The following is a 19,767-nucleotide window of genomic DNA, read 5'->3' as shown; positions in this document are numbered from 1 at the left end:
TATTGCTTATGTAATATATGGACTTCAGTTTCCAGCTCTTATTCAATAAAATATATGAAATGAAGCATTGTTAGAGGGTGCTTTCTTTTGGGGATAATTTGTTAAAAAGTAGTTTTCATTGACATATGACAGAGTTCTGATGAAGAATACTATTATTATTTATAATCAGTCTTTATAAATCTCTACCTTTTTTGTTGCTGAACATTAGGAGAATTCGGGGTAGCTTTTTACATATGAGTTGGGTCCATATTTTGGCCAGGAGTAGGGAAATAAATCATTTTCCTAAGGCCTCAATAGCACGCATACACTTAAACACATACATGCATGTGTGAAATCTGTCTTGCCTTAGCAAATGCTCTGGCAAAATGCTTACCTGTGTTGTCTGTGCTGAGTGGTGAAAAAGTTACATAGTACATTGCAGTTTCCATAATATTAATTTGTCTAATTATTTCACTATGTCTGAACCCCCTTTATGTTAATCATCTCTCTTAAAGTAGCACTTATTTATTCCACTGGAGAAGTCATTAGGTAGCGTTTGTATCAAGGAGTAAATCATGTTTAGTCTTCAGCTAAATGTGATAAAGATACTGAAAAAAATGGTGAGATACAGTCTGTTTGTGTATTTATTGAGTACCTATGTTCCTAGACTAGAAAGGCCAGGAGAACTATCCATCGACAGGGCTGATTTAAGCTGTTACAGCTTTACAATTAAAACAGTATTTTCTTATCTGTGTTTGTGCAGATTCAGTTAAAAATAAAATATCCATTGGGCATCTGTTAATCTTAAATTGGGTCCATTCTTTTTCAACCCCCTGGAGAGATCAAAAGAAACATATCCACATAGATACTTTGATTGGTAAGTCCGTGTAAACTGACACTTCCTTTGAGACCATGGTGTTTTGTATATTGTGGAAATAAAAGTTTGGAGTCAACCAAATTCTAAGTAGAATCCCACCTCTCCTATTAGTCAAATAGTCTTGGGCAAGTTATTTCAAATCCTTGTAAAGTGGAGTTAATTCTTGTCTTAGTGTTGCTTTGTGGATTAGACCAGATGAGAGACTGTAAATGCTTAATAAAAGTAAATTTTCTCACTTTCCTTCTTTACTCTGAAACTGTACTTACCATGGTAAATGAAGACTTTATTACACATTGTATTGAGGATTGTTTACTTCTCCTTGAAAATTAGCTTTAAGTGAAATCACTTTCAGTTGTGACACAGGAAAGCACATGAATCACAAGGACACACAAAGTGAACGTGCTTGTAACCAGTGCCCAGATGAAGGAACACGTATGACCCGTACTTTATAAGGTTTTGTTTTATATTGTATTTTGTAAGGTTTCTAAATGGCCCCTCTCAGGCACTTCCCTCTCCCCTCACCAGCCTCTTCCAAAAAAGAGCAAACATCATTCTGACTTAATTACTTTTCCTTATTTTTAACTTTCTATCATGGAAATTATATGGTGAGATTTTGTGTTCAGTTTCTTTTTTTTTACTCAAGAGTTTAAATGTGTGAGTCATTCTCTGTTGCATCATCAAGTTACAGCATTTAATCACGTGATACGTCAGTATTGTCTATTTTATTGTTTTTAAATTTAATTAATTTATGGCTGTGCTGGGTCTTCATTGCTGTGTGGGCTACTCTAGTTAACTTGCATGGGCTTCTCATTGTGCTGGCCTTTCTTCATTTGTTCAAGAAGATCGTGCTTGTGCCTGAACTTGGATTGGTTCTGGTTATAGGGATTATATGTGTTGCATTTCCTAAGGCCTCTTTAGCATCACACATTTAAACACGTATGCATGTATGAAGTCTGTCTTGCCTTAGCAGCAAATGCTCTAGCAAAATGCTTACCTGTGTTGTCTATACTGAGTGCCGAAAAAGTTTTTTAACTGTTTTAACTGAAGCTGTTGACTTTGTGACACCAGACTGAAGATTGGGGAGCGGATAGCAGGGGATGGTGCGTGTGAAGGCTCTGAGCTGGGAAGGAGCTCGACGGAGGGTCTGAGTCCTGTGGCCAGCAGGAGCTGGGGGAGCTAGCCTGGCCAGTGGGGGAGAGGGAGGGGCAGGTCGCCACAGCAAGGGTTTTAGATGTTATCCTAAGCTCAGAGGGGCTCCACTGAAGGCTTTGAGCTGTCTCCCTGTCCTGGTTTGATTCATCACGTTTCCCCTACCTGACAGATCCGTCTTCTGCTCTTAGTGGTGGATACCCTGTGTCAGTCACTTCGTCTGCTTGCCATTCAGGCAGTTTACTGAGGGGATCCCTTGGAGATGCCGGACGTTTATCTTTGCAGTCGCGTGTAAGCAGGTCCTTATTGGGTGTCCTCGCAGCTTCGCTCGTGTTCAAACAGTATAGGATTATAAACATGAGCTTGAGGATACGGTAGCTGCCGGTTTTGTCTTTTGGTCCAGGGTGGGTAACTGCCTGTTTTTTTTTAAAGAGGAGAACGAAAATCCCGAAAGATGAGAGCAGTTGTAGTTTCGGTTCTTGCTCTTCTTCCCATTCTCTATAGTCCCAAGATTTGTAAACCCCGTAGCTTGCTCTTGATTGACCTCCAGGGAGGGTCAGAGGGCTCAGAGAGCCTTCTCGAGTGTGGCTCCTGCAGTCTCTCACCGCCTCTCCCAGTATGTGCAGTTTTTTTTCCCCACATCAAACATCTTAACCTGTTGTTTTTTTTTAATTTAATTGGCATCGTTGACTTAGCTAATAATTAAATGTTTGTGTTGTGAATTATGCAGGGGAGAAGGAGTGAGCCAAGGGGTTGCCATCTGTGTCGGTCCTGTTATAGAAATGAGACTCAGTGAGAGAGGAGTTATTTACCTGCAGTCTTAGAGCTAACAGATGGGTTCATTCACCACCCTGTCTTTGGAGCCTGTTTCCTTTCCTGTCTTATCTGGATTTTTCCTGTAATATGATGTATATTGGGTTTAATTGTAACATAATTGGGTGAAATAAAAGTTCTTACCTTGTGTGTGTTTGCGCGCTCAGTCATGTCCGACTCTGTGGCTGCATGGACTGTAGCCCGCCAGGCCTCTCTGTCCACGGTATTAATATTTCCCAGGCAAGAATCCTGGAGTGGGTTGCCATTCCCTTCTCCAGGGGATCGTCGCAGCCCAGGGATCGAACACACGTCTCTTGGGTCTCCTTCATTGGCAGGCGGACTCTTTACCACTGAGCCACCAGGAAAGCCCCTTAGGAGACTGCATTTATTCTGATGCTGCGTTTCTTTCTTGAAACATCTCTGGAATTCTGGTAAGGGAAATCGTGTGTGTGTGTTGGGTGGTGGTCTTTTGTTTTTTTAAAAAATTGCATTTAGCAGTAGCAGATCTTCAGCTTTCTTTTTAGATCAATTGTACTTAAGGAATTTTGGGGAAGGCTCCATTGAAAGCCAAGTGAGGATCTCCAAGTGGAAATATGCTACAGGCAGGCAGGGATAGTGAATTGGCGCTGGAGATGGGGTGACCTATGCTGTGGTTCATCCGTGGTTAGAGTGAGTGGGTGGGTGGTTCCTGGGATAAGGGATTGCAGTGCTCCAGCAGGGATGGTTCCAGGCAAACCAGTATGTGTAAAGGCAGTGATTGCAGCCAGGAGAAGGAGGGTCCCCTCTAAAGGAAAGAGGCAAGCGAGGAGTCTCTTGCCTTGTGTTTAGATGTTCTTGTCAGCGGGCCTTGATAGAGGCTCAGGCCGAGATTAAGTCGGTGACAACCCTTGGTGAGTAGTGAGACTCAAAAGGCTCACGGGATGAGCTTCTGACCCTGTAGAGCTGCCTATAAGGCCCTTCATGCTCTTGCTCCTGCTCACGTGCGACGGTCTAGCCGTTCCCCTGCGGCCGCACACTGTGCCACGCGGCTTGTGGTTCCGCCCGTCGCCTCGCCTGTTCAGGTGCTTCTGCGCATGCTGTCCGCTGGTCCCCACGATGCCTGTGTGGGCTTCTCCCCGAGCAGTGCCCTTCCCGCACGTTCTTCAAAACTCACCTCAGGTTCTCACATCCTATAGGATACAAGTCTGCCTTAGGGATGTTTTGCTTAATAAATATTTGTTGAATGAGTGAACAAATAATTTAAGGGTCAGAAGGTACGATGAGAGTTTTGCTTGTGTTCTTAAGTGGGGAAGACTGAATACTACTTTTTATACTGTTCTGAGATAAAATAAGACGTGTTCCGTTTTTCTGTGTTCTTCTAGTAGTCAAACATATAGGTCAGTATTTAGCAGAGTTTTGTTTTTGACTTTTATGTTTCAAAATAGTTTTCAAATCTATGAGTTGTAGCAGTCGTATAAAGAATCCCCTATTGTTGGCCTTCGTTTGCTAGTAGCTATCATCTTAGGCGGGGGCGGAGGGGACAGAGAGTCCCACTTGTGTCTGCCGTCTCTGTTGCCTTAGTGCCAGGTTGGCACATTCAGGGCTGGCATCTTCTGATCCTCCTTCATCCCCCAAACGTCCGCTGTAGCAGTTTCCTTTCCCTGATACAAGACTCGGTACAGGAACGTACACTGTGTTCAGTTGTCCTGTCTCTTTTCTCTTTTAATCTGGAATAGTTCCTCAGTTTTTTTGTTTCTGTTTTTTTTGTGATAGTGACATTTTTGAAGAGCACAAGCCAGCTGCTATGTAAAATGAGCCTCAGATTTTGTTTTCATGTTTCCTCAGGATTACATTCAGGTTTTGCACTTCTGACAAATGATATTTCTTTTCTCAGTTCATCACATTAGGAGGTACATATTGTCAGTTTGTCCCAATATTGGTGGTATTAACTTTGTCCCTTGAGTTAAGGAGGTATTATTTGTCAGGTTTAAGCATCCAAGCAGCAGTGAACAAAACCCCCTCATTTTTACCATGTCTTCTAGCCACCTTCCCTGGTGGCTCAGATGGTAAAGAATCTGCCTGCAGTGCTGGAGACCTGGATTTGATCCCTGTGTCAGGAAGATCCCCTGGAGAAGGGAATGGCTAGAGAATTCCATGGACAGAGGGGCCTGGGGGTCTATAGTGCGTGGGATCACAAAGACTCAGACATGACTGAGTGACTAACACTTTCACTTTTCCAGTGTAAAAATAACAGTTTTTCATTTGAATTCAGTTCAGTTCAGTCACTCAGTCGTGTCCGACTCTTTGTGACCCCATGAACCACAGCACGCCAGGCCTCCCTGTCCATCACCAACTCCTGTGGTCCACCCAAACCCATGTCCATTGAGTCGGTGATGCCATCCAACCATCTCATCCTCTGTTGTCCCCTTCTCCTCCTGCCCTCAATTTTTCCCAGCATCAGGGTCTTTTCAAATGAGTCAGCTCTTTGCATCAGGTGGCCAAAGTATTGGAGTTTCAGCTTCAGCATCAATCCTTCCAATGAATATTCAGGACTGATTTCCTCTAGGATGGACTTGTTGGATCTCCTTGCAGTCCAAGGGACTCTCAAGAGTCTTCTCCAATACCACAGTTCAAAAGCATCAATTCTTTGGCGCTCAGCCTTCCTTATAGTCCAACTCTCACATCCATACAGGACCACTGGAAAAACTATAGCTTTGACTAGATGAACCTTTGTTGACAAAGTAATGTCTATGTTTTTTAATATGCTGTCTAGGTTGGTCATAACTTTTCTTCCAAGGAGCAAGCGTCTTTTAATTTCATGGCTGCAGTCATCATCTGCAGTAATTTTGTAGCCCAGAAAAATAAAGTCTGACACTGTGTCCACTGTTTCCCCATCTATTTGCCATGAAGTGATGGGATTGGATGCTATGATCTTAGTTTTCTGAATGTTGAGCTTTAAGCCAACTTTTTCACTCTCCTCTTTCACTTTCATCAAGAGGCTCTTTAGTTCCTCTTCACTTTCTGCCATAAGGGTGGTGTCATCTGCATATCTAAGGTTATTGATATTTCTCCCAGAAATCTTGATTCCAGCTTGTGCTTCCTCCAGCCCAGCGTTTCTCATGATGTACTCTGCATATAAGTTAAATAAGCAGGGTGACAATATACAGCCTTGACGTACTCCTTTCCAATTTGGAACCAGTCTGTTGTTCCATGTCCAGTTCTAACTGTTGCTTCATGACCTGCATATAGGTTTCTCAAGAGGCAGGTCAGGTGGTCTGGTATTCCCATCTCTTTCAGAATTTTCCACAGTTTATTGTGATCCACACAGTCAAAGGCTTTGGCATAGTCAATAAAGCAGAAATAGATGTTTTTCTGGAACTCTCTTGTTTTTTCATTTGAATTAGTAGGTAGTATATACAGACAGACTTTGAAACTTTCACCCAATAGATTTGTCATCCTTTAATGATTCTTAATGAAAAGACTGTATGTTGTCACCCTGCTTATTTAACTTATATGCAGAGTAATCATGCAAAATGCCAGGCTGGATGTATCACAAGCTGGAATCAAGATTGCCAGGGAAAATATAAATAACCTCAGATATGCAGATGATACCACTGTAATGGCAGAAAGTGAAGAGGAATTAAAGAACCTCTTGATAAGGGTGAAAGAGCAGAGGGAAAAAGCAGGCTTAAAACTCAACAACAAAAAAAAACTTAGATAAGCTCATCTGGTCACATCAGTTCAGTCACTAAGTCCGACTCTTTGCGACCCCATGGACTGTAGCATACCAGGCCTCCCTGTCCATCACCAACTCCTGGAGTTTACTCAAACTCATGTCCATTGAGGTGGTGATGCCATCCAGTCATCTCATCCTCTGTTGTCCCCTTCTCCTCTAGCTTTCAGTCTTTCCCAACATCAGGGTCTTTTTTCAAATGAGTCAGTTCTTTGCATCAGGTGGCCAGAGTATTGGAGTTTCAGCTTCACTATCAGTCCTTCCAATGAATATTCAGGACTGATTTCCTTTAGGATGGACTGGTTGGATCTTCTTACAGTCCACGGGACTCTCAAGAGTCTTCTCCAACACTATAGTTCAAAAGCATCAATTCTTGAGCACTCAGCTTTCTTTATGGTCCAACTTTCACATCCATACATGACTACTGGAAAACCATAGCTTTGACTAGACGGAGCTTTGTTGGCAAAGTAATGTCTCTGCTTTTTAATATGCTGTCTAAGGTGGTCATAACTTTTCTTCCAAGGAGCAAGCGTCTTTTAATTTTGTGGCTGCAGTGATTTTGGAGCCCAAAAAAATAAAGTCTGTTACTGTTCCCATTGCTTCCCCATCTATTTGCCATGAAATGATGGGCCCAGATGCCATGATCTTCGTTTTTTGAATGTTGAGTTTTAAGCCAACTTTTTCACTCTCCTCTTTCACTTTCATCAAGAGGCTTTGGTTCCATTACTTCAGGGCAAATAGAAGGAGAAAAAGTGGAAGGCAGTGGTTTTTGCAGTAGCTTTGTACAGATGTAAGAGTTGGACCGTAAAGAAGGCTGACTGCCAAAGAATTGATGGTTTCAAATTGTGGTGCTGGAGAAGACTCTTGAGAGTTCCTTGGACTGCAAGGAGATCAAGCTGGTCAATCCCAAAGGAAATCAACCCTGAATATTCATTGGAAGAACTTGGTGAAGCTGAATCTCTAATACCTTGGCCACCTGAGGCGAAGAGCTGACTCATTGGAAAAGACCCTGATACTGGGAAAGATTGAAGGCAAATGAGAAGGGGGTGGCAGAGGGTGAGAGGTTAGTTAGCATCACTCACTCAATGGATGTAAATTTGAGCGAACTCCAGGAGGTAGTGGAGGACACAAGAGTCTGGCGTGCTGCAGTCCACGGGGTCGCAGAGTCGGACATGACATAGTAAGTGCACAGCAACAGTGGTTCTTGTCTCAGTTACTAACGTGATGGTTCAAAGTGGTGATTTTCCTGTCATTTTTTCCTGCATTTATTGGTTGACATTAAATAGTTTTGTCTGAATTTTAAACCTAATAAAATAAATTCTAAAATGAAACATTCATGAGAATTTTATAGGTTGGGAGTTACATGAAAAGGGCCAGGGTGGGAGAATGGATATAGTTGGATGATGTCAAAATTATCATATTGATGCATCTCTTGCTTTGATCGTTTGAGGTCAGCCCTGAAGTATTCTTTGTTGGGGGAGGGGCCAAGAGCAGGGGTATTAAGCTTGTTGGATCATCTGGGTTGTTTAAAATCTTTTAAAAGTAGGAAGTGTCTAAACTGAATTTTCTGTTTGGTCACAAAAAGATGCAGGTTAATTTAGGTTTAGATCAATAAGGTTCATTTTCAACATAGAATTAATGAATGAAAATATTTTTATGGACACTGCCAGGTTTCCTCTATGTTAGTCAAGTATGAGATTATCTTTCCTTTCAAAGGTCTTAGGATTTTGGGGGGAAGGAGCAATGGCAGTAACATCTAATGTGGAGCATATGTAATGAAGCCCTGATTTGGGTACTGTAGGGAGCCCCCACTGTGCTGGAAGAGAGGAGAGCGGAATGATGGGGGTTATTAGGGAAATCTTAGGGGTGGGGCGGAGGGCTTGGGGCTCCAGAAATAGAGACTCATGCTTGGGGAGTGTGGTACACCCGTGGTGGAGTCACGGGAATGCAGAGCACGTGCGTGGTTGCATGTGGCTGTGATGAGGGCTTTGCCTCTCACCCGAAACTTTAACACATTTGCTTCCTGACTCAACACTGACTAAGCATTTGTTACCCTTAGCAGTTTCTTAGGCTCCTTTTGTCTCAAAACTGACCTCTCTTTTACTGGTGAAATCTTCGCTTTGTGTAGTGTCTTAGAGCAGCCTGTCAGAACCGTGACCCTTTTTCCCTCCTGGACATTCTAACGTGGTAAGAGGAAAGATTGCCGAACATTCTAGCACTTGTTTTTTATTGAGTGAAGTACAGAAACTTCAAACCAAATATTAACCTAAAAACTCACCTTGAAAGTTAGTGATGTATTAAATGTTCACCTCTCTGAAAACAAAATTGCAGAGGAAAGGTCGTTATAGGTGAGTTGAAGGGCAGAGGTGGGTATCAGTGCCCTTTTGATGCGTTGGAATGTTGTCTTTTTAAGAAGTATTCCAAGTAAGTGCGCCATTGGCTGGCAGCCTAGGGTTACTTTCTATATGGAGATTTTGGTGGATGGAATTTGTTAAGATGATATTTGACCTGTATTCAATTTTGGACAAATTTAATTTTAGGCATAATTGCATTGAAATGTAAACATAATATGTTTATGTTACAGATTTTAGAGAAATGCAGGAATTTGTTTGGTTCATCGAGTAGTGCAGGAAAAGAAAGCTGGTGAATTTGTGGTGTCAGTTATACAAACGGGGGTAAATCTTCAGCCACATTCAGTGGCTTAAGAACGGAGTCCTCCTCGCCAGTACTTAAGACAGAGTCATATGATGTTTATTGTCTTCATCCTCAGTTTAAAACTTTGTTTAATTTTAAATGTAATAAAGTGTCCGAATCGTAGGGAATTTTAAAATACAGAAGAGCCTTAAGGAAGAAGAAATGACTTACGTTAGTAATCCCATGCTCAGTTTTGGGGGGAATTTTCTTTTCCTCTGTTCCTCCCTTCTCCCCTTTCTTCTTTTCTTTAGTTTTTAACTTAAAGACACAACCAGATCTTCCTGTAAATAAAAATGTTTTTTTTCACTGAAGCCCGTAACATCAGCATTTTTGTTTATTACAGACTGTCATCACTGTAATAGCCCAGTTGAAGTGCACCCTGTAAAGTGAGCGGTCTGTGGTTTACCAGAGCACTCCCTCATTTGTCCTTAGACATTGCGTTTTTCGGGAAGGTGGGAGGGGCCCTTTTTGCTCTTATAAATGATAATGCCGAGGAAGCATATCTGAATGTAGCTTGTGTAATGTTGTAGGCTAGATAAAATATGCAAGGATTTCTAATTAATAATGATAGTTATGACAACAGTGAAAATAGAAATATTCCTGTTGTGCTGTGTATTTACCTAAGACTAAAAATTACAGTGTTTAAATTCTTGAAATTATTGTCCTTTTTTCTCTTTGGTCTCTCAGTCTTTGATTTGACTGTAGTCTTTTCATAATCTGTATTCACCAAATAATGGTTGGTAAATCCTTGAAATCTTTATTTCATGTATCATGGGTATTTTGGTTATTTCCTATCTTTTTGTTTTCTCTTTTCTTGCATTTTATATTTTCCAAGCTTGTCTACTGGATGGTAATGGTGAGGATGATTACTTGCCCAAGCATGTGAACCATTTCATTGCCTCAAAAACAGTTAACTAATGTTTTCAGTGAAGTTTGGGGAGCCAGACAGAAGGAGCACATAGTATTTTTTGGTTTTTGCTTTTAAAGAGATCGGGCAGAAAGCTGTTTAATTTTATTTTACATTATATACCATGCTTTGTGATTTAAATTGATTTTCATTTTATTGTAAATTCATAGTGACTAGTAGTTTGGAGTTAGTGGTTTTTCAAGTTCATCTGGTTAAAAATACTGTATAAAATTTTGTATAGTTCTTCAACTTTGAGAATGCTTTTTTTATATTGAATCTTAATAAAACATTTTAGGTTCTTTAAAGGAGTTCCTTAAAGTCTTAAGAGTTCTATGAAAACAATGATTATAGATAGAGATGGGAGTGTGGCTTCTTTCAGTTCATTCACTCAGTCGTGTCCGACTCTTTGTGAACCCATGGAGTGCAGCATGCCAGGCCTCCTCGTCCATCACCAACTCCTGGAGCTTGCTCAAACTCATGTCTGTTGAGTCGGTGATGCCATCCAACTGTAGCATCCTGTTGTCCCCTTTTTCTCCTGCCTTCAATCTTTCCCAGCGTCAGGGTCTTTTCCAGTGAGTCAACTCTTCTCATGAGGTGGCCAAAGTATTGGAGCTTCAGCCTCAGCATCAGTCCTTCCAATGAATATTCAGGGCTGATTTCCTTTAGGATTGACTGGTTGGATCTCCTTGCAGTCCAAGGGACTCTCAAGAGTCTTCTCCAACACCACAGTTCAAAAGCATCAATTCTTTGGCACTCAGCGTTCTTTATAGTCCAACTCGCACATCCATACATGACTACTGGAAAAACCACAGCCTTGACTAAATGGACCTTTGTTGGCAAAGTAACGTCTCTGCTTTTTAACATGCTGTCTAGGTTAGTCATAGCTTTTCTTCCGAGGAGCAAGCGTCTTTTAATTTCATGTCTGCAGTCACCATCTGCAGTGATTTTGGAGCCAAAAAATAAGGTCTGTCACCTGTTTCCACTGTTTGCCCATCTGTTTGCCCTGAAGTGATGGGACCGGATGCCATCATCTTTGTTTTTCGAATGTTGAGTTTTAAGTCAGTTTTTCCCTCTCCTCTTTGACTTTCATCAAGAGGCTCTTTAGTTCCTCATCGCTTTCTGCCATAAAGGTGGTGTCATCTGCATTTCTGGGTAAGCACTTTTTCTCTATCAAGGTTAATATGCATTCAATTACTTAATCCTCATACTAGTCAAGTGTTCTATTTTATAGGAGGGAAACAAACTTAGAGGTGGTGGAGTTGGATGGGCCTTGGTCTTCCTGATACAGATGGTCATCTGCTAGCATTCAGATGATTTTAATAAAATATTCTTAGAAAACACTGCCTTCTACATCCCCAGAGGCCTTACCCAGTGTCCTGCCTTATCAGAGGGCCTCCGTGAGGAGGGAGTGACTGTATGCCCCAAAGTATTAAGAGGGGAGCTCATCGCCTTTACTTACGAATTAGCTTAAAACAGCTGACTCTCTTTCTCCTCTAACTTTAATTTCGAAAAGGGAGGTTGGTGGGAGTTGTTTGTAAACACTTTGGATCCTCCCTGTGTGCAGATTCCTTTTTAGGGATAAGAGGAGGTGTTTGCCAACTTTTCATTTTGAAAACCGTTCTCTCCAGTGCCATTAGGCAGCATAGTTTAGGATTTCTTTACGGTTTTAAATGTTAAGAAAGGGGTTTTGTTATTTATCATGTATACCGCTTGAGAGTTGAACTTTTTTTTTTTTTTAAGCTGATGCTGGGAAAATATAATTAAAAATGACCTCCTCTCAACCAGAAAATCTCTCCAAAAACGTAGAAGGGGAGGAAACAATTTTATTGAGTAAGCGTTAAACCAGAATGTGATGTGTATCTAGGCTATCCACTAAAGAGATCGCAAAGATAGAAGTCTTAATCTTTCGTATGCTAAGTGGTTACAACACTTTATGTTCGTGTTTTCAAGATAAAATTTCCAATTCTCTCGTATCTTTACGACTGGAGGTAGGTTTTGCAATTTGGAGTCGGTTGACAAATTAGGCCATCCTGGGAAACTGGGAGATTGGGCATATCTTTCTTGGTGATTACATATCTTAAGGAAACATTCCTGGGAAGTGAGACTGGCTAGAGGCTTACTTAGCTTTTAGAAAGATTCAAGTACAGCCGACAAGGACTGAAAAGAGTTCTGAAAAAGAAGGAAGGGGGAGGGATGCCTTCCCCTTTGTTTTCAAATGGGAGAATTAAGCCACTTATTTTTAATCTGTGCTTATATGAGCAACCTGTATTCTAAACCTGTTATTTTATATCCATAGCCAGGGATGCTTTTAGCATTTAGGCTTGGTTGGAGTTAAAATTAATGTCTTGGATCTCCATAGCATAGTTGTCAGTAGGGACTAAAAGCTCGTCAAGACATTTTTAGTTTTATATGTTAGCTTCCAGAAGCACTTTCAACAGTGTCTTAATGTCACAGTATCGATACTGTGTGTGTGTTTTCTTTTGTTCACTCTGGGACTTCATGGTGGTTGCGCGTTTTGGACTTCATGGGTGTAGAGATGAAATCGGGACACTGATATTCGTAAAGTTAGTAGTATCAGACTCTGATACATAATAAAATGAACGAGTTGGAGGTTTTCTGTTACCAGTTTTGAAAATACGCAGCAGGAAGCTCTAGATGCCTTTGATTTAAGACTAGGAGGGTTTAGCCATTGTTACAGCCTTTGTCTGAAAGGATACAGCCATATACGGGATTTAGATGCTAATTAGATTAAATTTGTTGGTTTATACTGGAACTTGACTGAGCCTGTGGTCTGTGGTGTGTCTTTTGCAGAGTTATCTTAAAGAGCCCTATCAAACACTTTTTTATTTTTTTGGTAATTTAAATCATGATCATCAATTAAAATTAGAAAACTTGACCTATTAGCTGTGTAGTATGAAAATAAAATAAATTATCACTGTGCTTGGCATGTTAACTTTCTAATGTCTCTTTATACAGAATTGTTTAGGGAAGTAATTTGGATAACTCAACAGTAATTTTGTAATAGTGTAGTTGCATTGAATTTTCAAGGGTTATCAGCTTATTATTTTGGTGTTTCTAGAATAGAGGTGAATATTACTTGAAAAGATGTCTAGTGCGACATATCAGGCCAAGTTGTTGTATTGAATTTGCGTAATATTAGGTGGCAGTGTAGAATGGAATTAAAAGTCAAAGCATGAGGTAGTTTTAGAAAACATAAACCGACTCCTTAGAAGAGGGGTTATAAGTTCATGAAAGCACGATATTGACTTAGTGTAGTCTTTAAGTGTTTTTAAAATCAAGATTTTACTGGGGGAAAATGTAATTTACTTCCAGAAATTCTCCCTTATATATCTGATTGGATTGTGCTAACAGCTTTTAAAATTTTTCAATTGTAATAGAACATCATAAATACTAATTTTAAAGGGCAACTCTTTCATACATATACTGTGTTCTTGACTCCCAATAAATAAATACAAGAAATGTTTTTATCAGAGATCTTACTCAGATAAGTAAATTATGAAAATCTTGTCAAGTAGGAAATTTCTTAAAGTTGTTTTTTAAAAATGAGTTGTATGTTCTAAAATACTCTCTCTGATTGCTTTTAGGTTACCTAGGGTATGAATTAATACAGACTTGGAAACTGAAAGAACTTAGAATCAGCATTTTGAGGTAAATATGTAAATACTAAAGTAGTGTTAAGGTTCCCCCATTCTGCTTTGTTAACTTATTAGCAAAACCAATTTATGTATGAAATGAGAAAGTTTAACCTCTACGTGAATGTCCTTTAAACTGCTATAGACTAGACCAGATGCAAATAAGTGAGAAGAGACCGCTGCCAATTCATTTTTTCCTGAGCCTGTGGTAATAGAGGCGTTGAAGTTAAGGAGCATAAATTAAATCTGGTACCAGATCTAGGAAAATCAACATTTGTTAATTGAATTAAGCTTTTCACATCATTGCTTTATGCTTCTTATTTGATATCTAGTCTCTTAGGATTATTTGGGACCACCCTTAACTTTAAATTTCTCCACAGTATTAACATTCTTGAACTGTCTTCCTGAATTCTTTTATTCATACATGAATTTAGTGAAACTTTATAGTTAGATTAATTGCTCTTTAAGATCATGTTTTAAATTTTCTTTGAGAAATTTGAATTGCTGATAAGACTTCATACATGTGGTGAAGACTTACTTAGCACCAGCTGATTTGGATTACTCGGACAAGTACCTCTTCTGGTGGTCTTCTGTACTTCTCTTGTGTATACGGATTTAGGAAATAACACATCTGGGCTGCAGTCCATGGGGTTGCAGAGAGTCAGACATGACTGAACAGCTGTGTGCACACGCGCGCACACACACATTTATTTATTTATTCCATTTTCCTAGTCATTCTCTTTAGAATTTTATGTACTTGGATTTCGTTGTATTCATTTTAAGATCTTTCCTCGAACTTTGCTATAACCCCACCTCCTCCCTGCCCCTGATCTCTGGAAATTAGGCATGCTGTTGTTACAGCTCATTGTCTTGTTCTTTGTTTTAGAATAAGACTTAGTATCCTAAAATAACCCAGATGTCTTTTGTTTAAAGTTTAATACAAAATAATGGCCTTTTATTCAACTTTTCATATCAATGGGACTTTCTTGTAGATGTGTTTATATTCAGTTTAAGCGCAAGAATCTTAAACTTGGCTATTTTTGCCTTTATTTTTAGAGCAGAAGCTTGGGTATGCTGTGATTTTCCAATAAACTGCTATCACAATGTCAAAATGCAGTTCAGACAACAGCAACACAGAGATCTCAAACATTAAGACGGTAAATCTGGGCTTTATCCTATGTGGAAAAAGGAAGAGAGTTTATTCATGTGTCTTACTAAGTTGTTTCTAAACGAATCATCCAAAACTATGAAAGTGTTACCACTTTGATGAGTGTTAATTGTTAAAATCTGTGATCGGAAAATAGTCACGTAGATTATCCTGTTGGCTCTGCTGAGACAGTTAACTATAGGCAGTTAATCTATGAAACTCTAGAACTTTTACTTACCAGTAGGGATTCAGAGCTTTTCATTAAGGCCAAGTTAAGAGAGACATGCCAAAGAAAGTAAAAATTGGCAAAATTATAGGCTTTTTGAGTTTTCACATTATTGGATTACTTGTTGAGTTTTCAGTGTTGGGTTTGCTTTTCCCAAATAGATAGTATATTACTGGGGCCAGTCATTGTGCGAAGTGAATGAAAATTAGTTTAAATATTGTGACCTAATGGGAATGTAATGGGAGGGTTCAATTCCTGTTCTCCATTTCCTTGCAGATTTTCTCTCCTGTATCTGCCCTTCAGGGTGAGTAGGAGTCGGGTGGGTGTGCATTTCCAAACCAAGTACTGTAGAAGTCTCTTGTAAGCTGTCTGTGCTTCTGTTGTGTATGCTATTGTGTGGACATTCATGAATCTCTGATTGAGTTCATCACGTTTTTATTTAGATGTGTATATATGACACACGTACGGAAATTTAAGAGCTGCAGAGAATGAGACACACGTCCTGTTGTCATGGAACGTGTGTGCCAGTCAAGAATGAGCCGCGTCCGTATGTGTCTCTTAGAATATGTGCAATGTGATATACCTGATGAAGGGGAAAGAGACGCCGTGTGAAGGCATCTGCCATGCACCTAGGCGCTGTCTTCACCCTCAGCCTGTATTGTTTGTTTGTTATGTCTGGGGTGTGATTTGGTTTGGTAGGTGATAGAAGTGTGTGTGAGATGTACAGCTCCTATACTCAAGGAGATGCTGGTCTCATGGGTCATATTGAACTATTTACTTTTTAAAACTCTTGATTTGGAAGAAATTTCAGACTTACAGGAAAGAATAAGACTAGGACAAAGACTGCGTGCTTTACCTGTTTTGCTCCATTCGCTTTGTCAGTCACACCCGCTCTCTATTTCTATGTGTAGTCTCTGGTTCTGAGCCATTTGAGAATAAGTTGCCTGCATTATGGCCCTTTCAGTCCTGAATGCGCCTCTGTGGATTTGCCAAGAATAAGGGTGCTCCCTCCGCACTCATGGCGCGGTGCCCAGCTCCGTGAGTGTGACAGTGCGTTGTCTGCGGCCTTATCGCTGGGCTCTATAATGGCCCTGATAGCCTTGGTTCTGTAACAGGAGAGGATCTAGTCTGAGGTCAGTTACTGCGTGTAGTTGTCATGTTTCCGCAGTCTTCTTTAATTGGGAACATTTCTAGTTTTTCTTTGTATTTTATGATACTGATAATTTTGAAGAATATCAAGTGCCCTTAAAAAAATAGAGCATCATTGTATTTTTTAGACTATTCTAAGCCTATTCTAAAAATAGATTTTATTTTTTAGACTGAAGCGTGTCCGACCCTGTGCGACCCCATAGACGGCAGCCCACCAGGTTCCCCCATCCCTGAGATTCTTTAGGCAAGAATACTGGAATGGGTTGCTTTTTCCTTCTCCAATGCATGAAAGTGAAAAGTCAAAGTGAAGTCTCTCAGTTGTGTCCGACTCTCAGCGACCCCGTGGACTGCAGCCTACCAGGCTCCTCCATCCATGGGATTTTCCAGGCAAGAGTACTGGAGTGGGGTGCCAATGCCTTCTCCAACTTTTATATAGTCTATAATAAATTTTTAAGTATTTATAAATAGATTTTTTTAACACTGTTCTAAAAATAGAACATTCATTTATGTTTTAGACTTTTCTGGCTCTATCATTACTACTAATGTTGTCTACATCAGAAGAAATGATGACAGTGGTAAGAAGGAGGGTTCCTGGAGGTGGAGGAGGTGTGTTTGAGGATTTACACAGCTGCCCTCTTTTCTCCTTTGAGAATTTCCATCCACCAGCAGGATTTGGGCTTTTTTCCTGATCCCTCCACCATTTATTTGTTTGATCTTGGATTAACATTTGGGCTGGGTGGGAAGTGAAGCATCAGGCTTAAATAATCATACCAGTGAGTGGCCTGGAGTAGTGAAGAAGTACAGTTGTCCCTCCGTGCCCGCGGTGAGTGGTTCCAGGACCCTCTGATGCCCAAATCCCCGGGTGCTCATGTCCCTTGCATAGTACAGTTGACCCTCTGCATCCGTGGATTCATCCAACCAAGGATAGATTGACCTGTGGAAGTGGAACCTGCGGATAAGGAGCACTGTGTGGAGATACCTCAAGAATGGGTAGCCATGTGGGAGGTGCCTGCAGGTCTCAGCCTTGGGCCTTCAGCATGACCTGCTGGGTCTCAGGCTGTTAGGTAAAATAGCCTTCCACTTCAGGTTCTCTGCCCCCAGCTTGAGTAGGAAGCTTGACTGATCAACCCGAGACTGTTTATCCTGTGGGCCTGCAGAGTTGAGAGAAGTGAGTGCTGAGTATAGAAGAGGTAGCAGGAAAGGCTGTTGGGACTTCGGTTCAGTAGAGAATGAGCACATTATTTCTTGTGGAAAATGTAGTTCTGTTTGACCCCGGCAAAAGAAGGACTTGATGGTTTTTCATAGTGTACTCTGGAACACTCTGCTTGCCTTCTTCCTCTGAGAAGGATACTGAGAATGGTTGTGCTCTCTGGTCCACGAACACACCGCCTTGCTGAAGCCTGAGGCCCTGTGGCCATTTATTGGAGGTGCTACTTGTATTAACTGGATGTTAAATTCTTGTCAGCTGAATTAAGCTCTGAAATCAAAATTTTGGTGTTAAGCCCATGCATACAAGAGACTGTACTCTCGAGGCTTCTTGGTGGATTAGACACAACAGTTAAGTCACTGTGTTGTACCATGGTTATAAATTTAACAGGTCAAGAGATTCAAAGTTTTTGTTCTCAAGGAACAAAGAGTGGGGATTCTTTCTTTCCAGTTTCATAGAGTAATAACAGTGAACACTCCAGAGCAGTACAAGGGGAAATTCCCTTCTACGGGCAAGTCAGTCCTGCGCCGGTGGGCTTTCTCATAGAGATTTGAACCCTAACCCTTTATCTGCAGGTTAGGACTTTTAAAAAGCCTGAATTTCTGTTTTATCCTTTTACATAATCAAATTTATCTTTGGGGAAGAATATGTGAAATATAGAAGAGTGCTTAGACTCCATGAAGTAGCTCTTATTTCACAAAATGGTGTTGCCTTGTTTTAATTTATCTAGGATATGCACAATTTTAAAAGATACTTAGGTAAATAGTCAGCTGTGCAATTGTGATAAGGTGTCAATTAAGAAAAATGACCTTCTTCTATGTTTACGGTCCTTTCATAAAATGACCAAATGTTGGTGGCATTTGACTCCTTCCTGTGTGTACACGGTATGAAATGCCTTTCATACAGTTTTCTCATTATTTTATCAATAATAGCATCATAGAATTTACAGATGTTTGAAATATATTTACATATATATTTACATGTTTTGTATATAAACACATTTATTTTAAAGAGCATCATAGTATACAAATTTTCTTTTAAAGGTATTTTATGGACATGGTTCTATGTCAGTAAACATAGATCTGTATTATCTTAATGGATTTAAAGTTTTCCACTTTAAGACTAGACCATAATTTACTTAGATAATTGTTTATTAATTCATTTTAAGGTTATTTCTTGTTCTTAAGTAATAATGTGACAATAAATATTCATGTGTTTACATCTTTGTGCATCTCCCTAACCCTTTCAGGCAGGTTTCTGGGTATAGAATTGCTGGGTTGGCGAGGGTAGAATGCTTGACTTTTAAAACAGATCCTCTTAGATCAAGAAAAAGCTAAAACAATTACAGGAAGAATTTGAAAAGGCCCATAGGAATGATATTCTGATGTTTCTCTTGTTTCTGTGCTTTCTTTTGTTTTTAACCCTGCATGGTTGTGTAATGGTATTCTTTTTCCCTTTTGTAGTAAGCTGTGCTAGAACAAAAATGCAATGAAAGAGACACTGGATGAATGAAAAGCCCTGCTTTGCAACCCCTCAGCATGGCAGGCCTGCAGCTCATGACCCCTGCTTCCTCACCAATGGGTCCTTTCTTTGGACTGCCATGGCAACAAGAAGCAATTCATGATAACATTTATACGCCAAGAAAATATCAGGTACTAATGAGAACACTAATACTGGAGCATTTTCACTAAAATGGAATAAATTTGCATATAGTTGACACAACTTCTATAAAACTCCTTTACCTTTTTAAGCTTTCCTCTTCTGATTAATTTTCTCATTCCAAATACTTTTGTTCTTAATAGTCATTTTCTTTCCTAACATCTGCTGGGTAATTGATTTGATAGTTTTATTGATGAAATTTCTTATCTTTTTTACCCTGTGAAAACCTCACTGTTCCTGAGTATCTATTTGGGTGTGTCTGTCCTCATGATCTGGGTAGGAATCGAGATTGGTTTGAACAAACATAGACTGTCAGAACTATGGTTATAGTCTTTTTTTTTTTTTTTAAAGAAACAGTATATTTTATTACAGTTGGTCTAAAGTGGTAAATAAGAGTAGATCAGTATAATAAGCAGTAGTAAAATCATTAATTTTCTTCTTTACTTTGACTTTGCAAATGAATTTTAAATAACCACTTATTTTCCATTAAGTTATAGTGTTTCAGTTGTTCATATCATTCTAGGAAAGTTTCTGTTCCTGTGAAAATGATTTTTAAAGAAATTGTAAATGCCATTTCTGCATATTTATATAGCAC

The 19,767-nt window shown here is 39.9% G+C and overlaps 1 protein-coding gene across 2 annotated transcripts in view; it reads left to right on the top strand.

Annotated features, from left to right (window-relative positions):
* DICER1 (dicer 1, ribonuclease III) overlaps positions 1–19,767 on the top strand; it is a 71,127-nt gene that overhangs the window by 9,014 nt on the left and 42,346 nt on the right. The window contains exons 2-4 of one of the 2 annotated variants that reach the window (NM_203359.2): positions 13,737–13,800; positions 14,841–14,941; positions 18,977–19,165. In NM_203359.2, the coding sequence (NP_976235.2) occupies positions 19,022–19,165 (144 nt within the window). In that variant the 5' untranslated portion in view covers positions 13,737–13,800; positions 14,841–14,941; positions 18,977–19,021. The remainder of the gene's footprint in view (positions 1–13,736; positions 13,801–14,840; positions 14,942–18,976; positions 19,166–19,767) is intronic. The other variant, NM_001435022.1, reaches the window with a different exon arrangement.

This window comes from Bos taurus, chromosome 21, assembly GCF_002263795.3.
Source record: "Bos taurus isolate L1 Dominette 01449 registration number 42190680 breed Hereford chromosome 21, ARS-UCD2.0, whole genome shotgun sequence".
NCBI lineage: Eukaryota > Metazoa > Chordata > Mammalia > Artiodactyla > Bovidae > Bos > Bos taurus.
The sequence above is the reverse complement of the archived record's forward strand: the minus strand, read 5'-3'. Positions and strand labels throughout refer to the sequence as shown.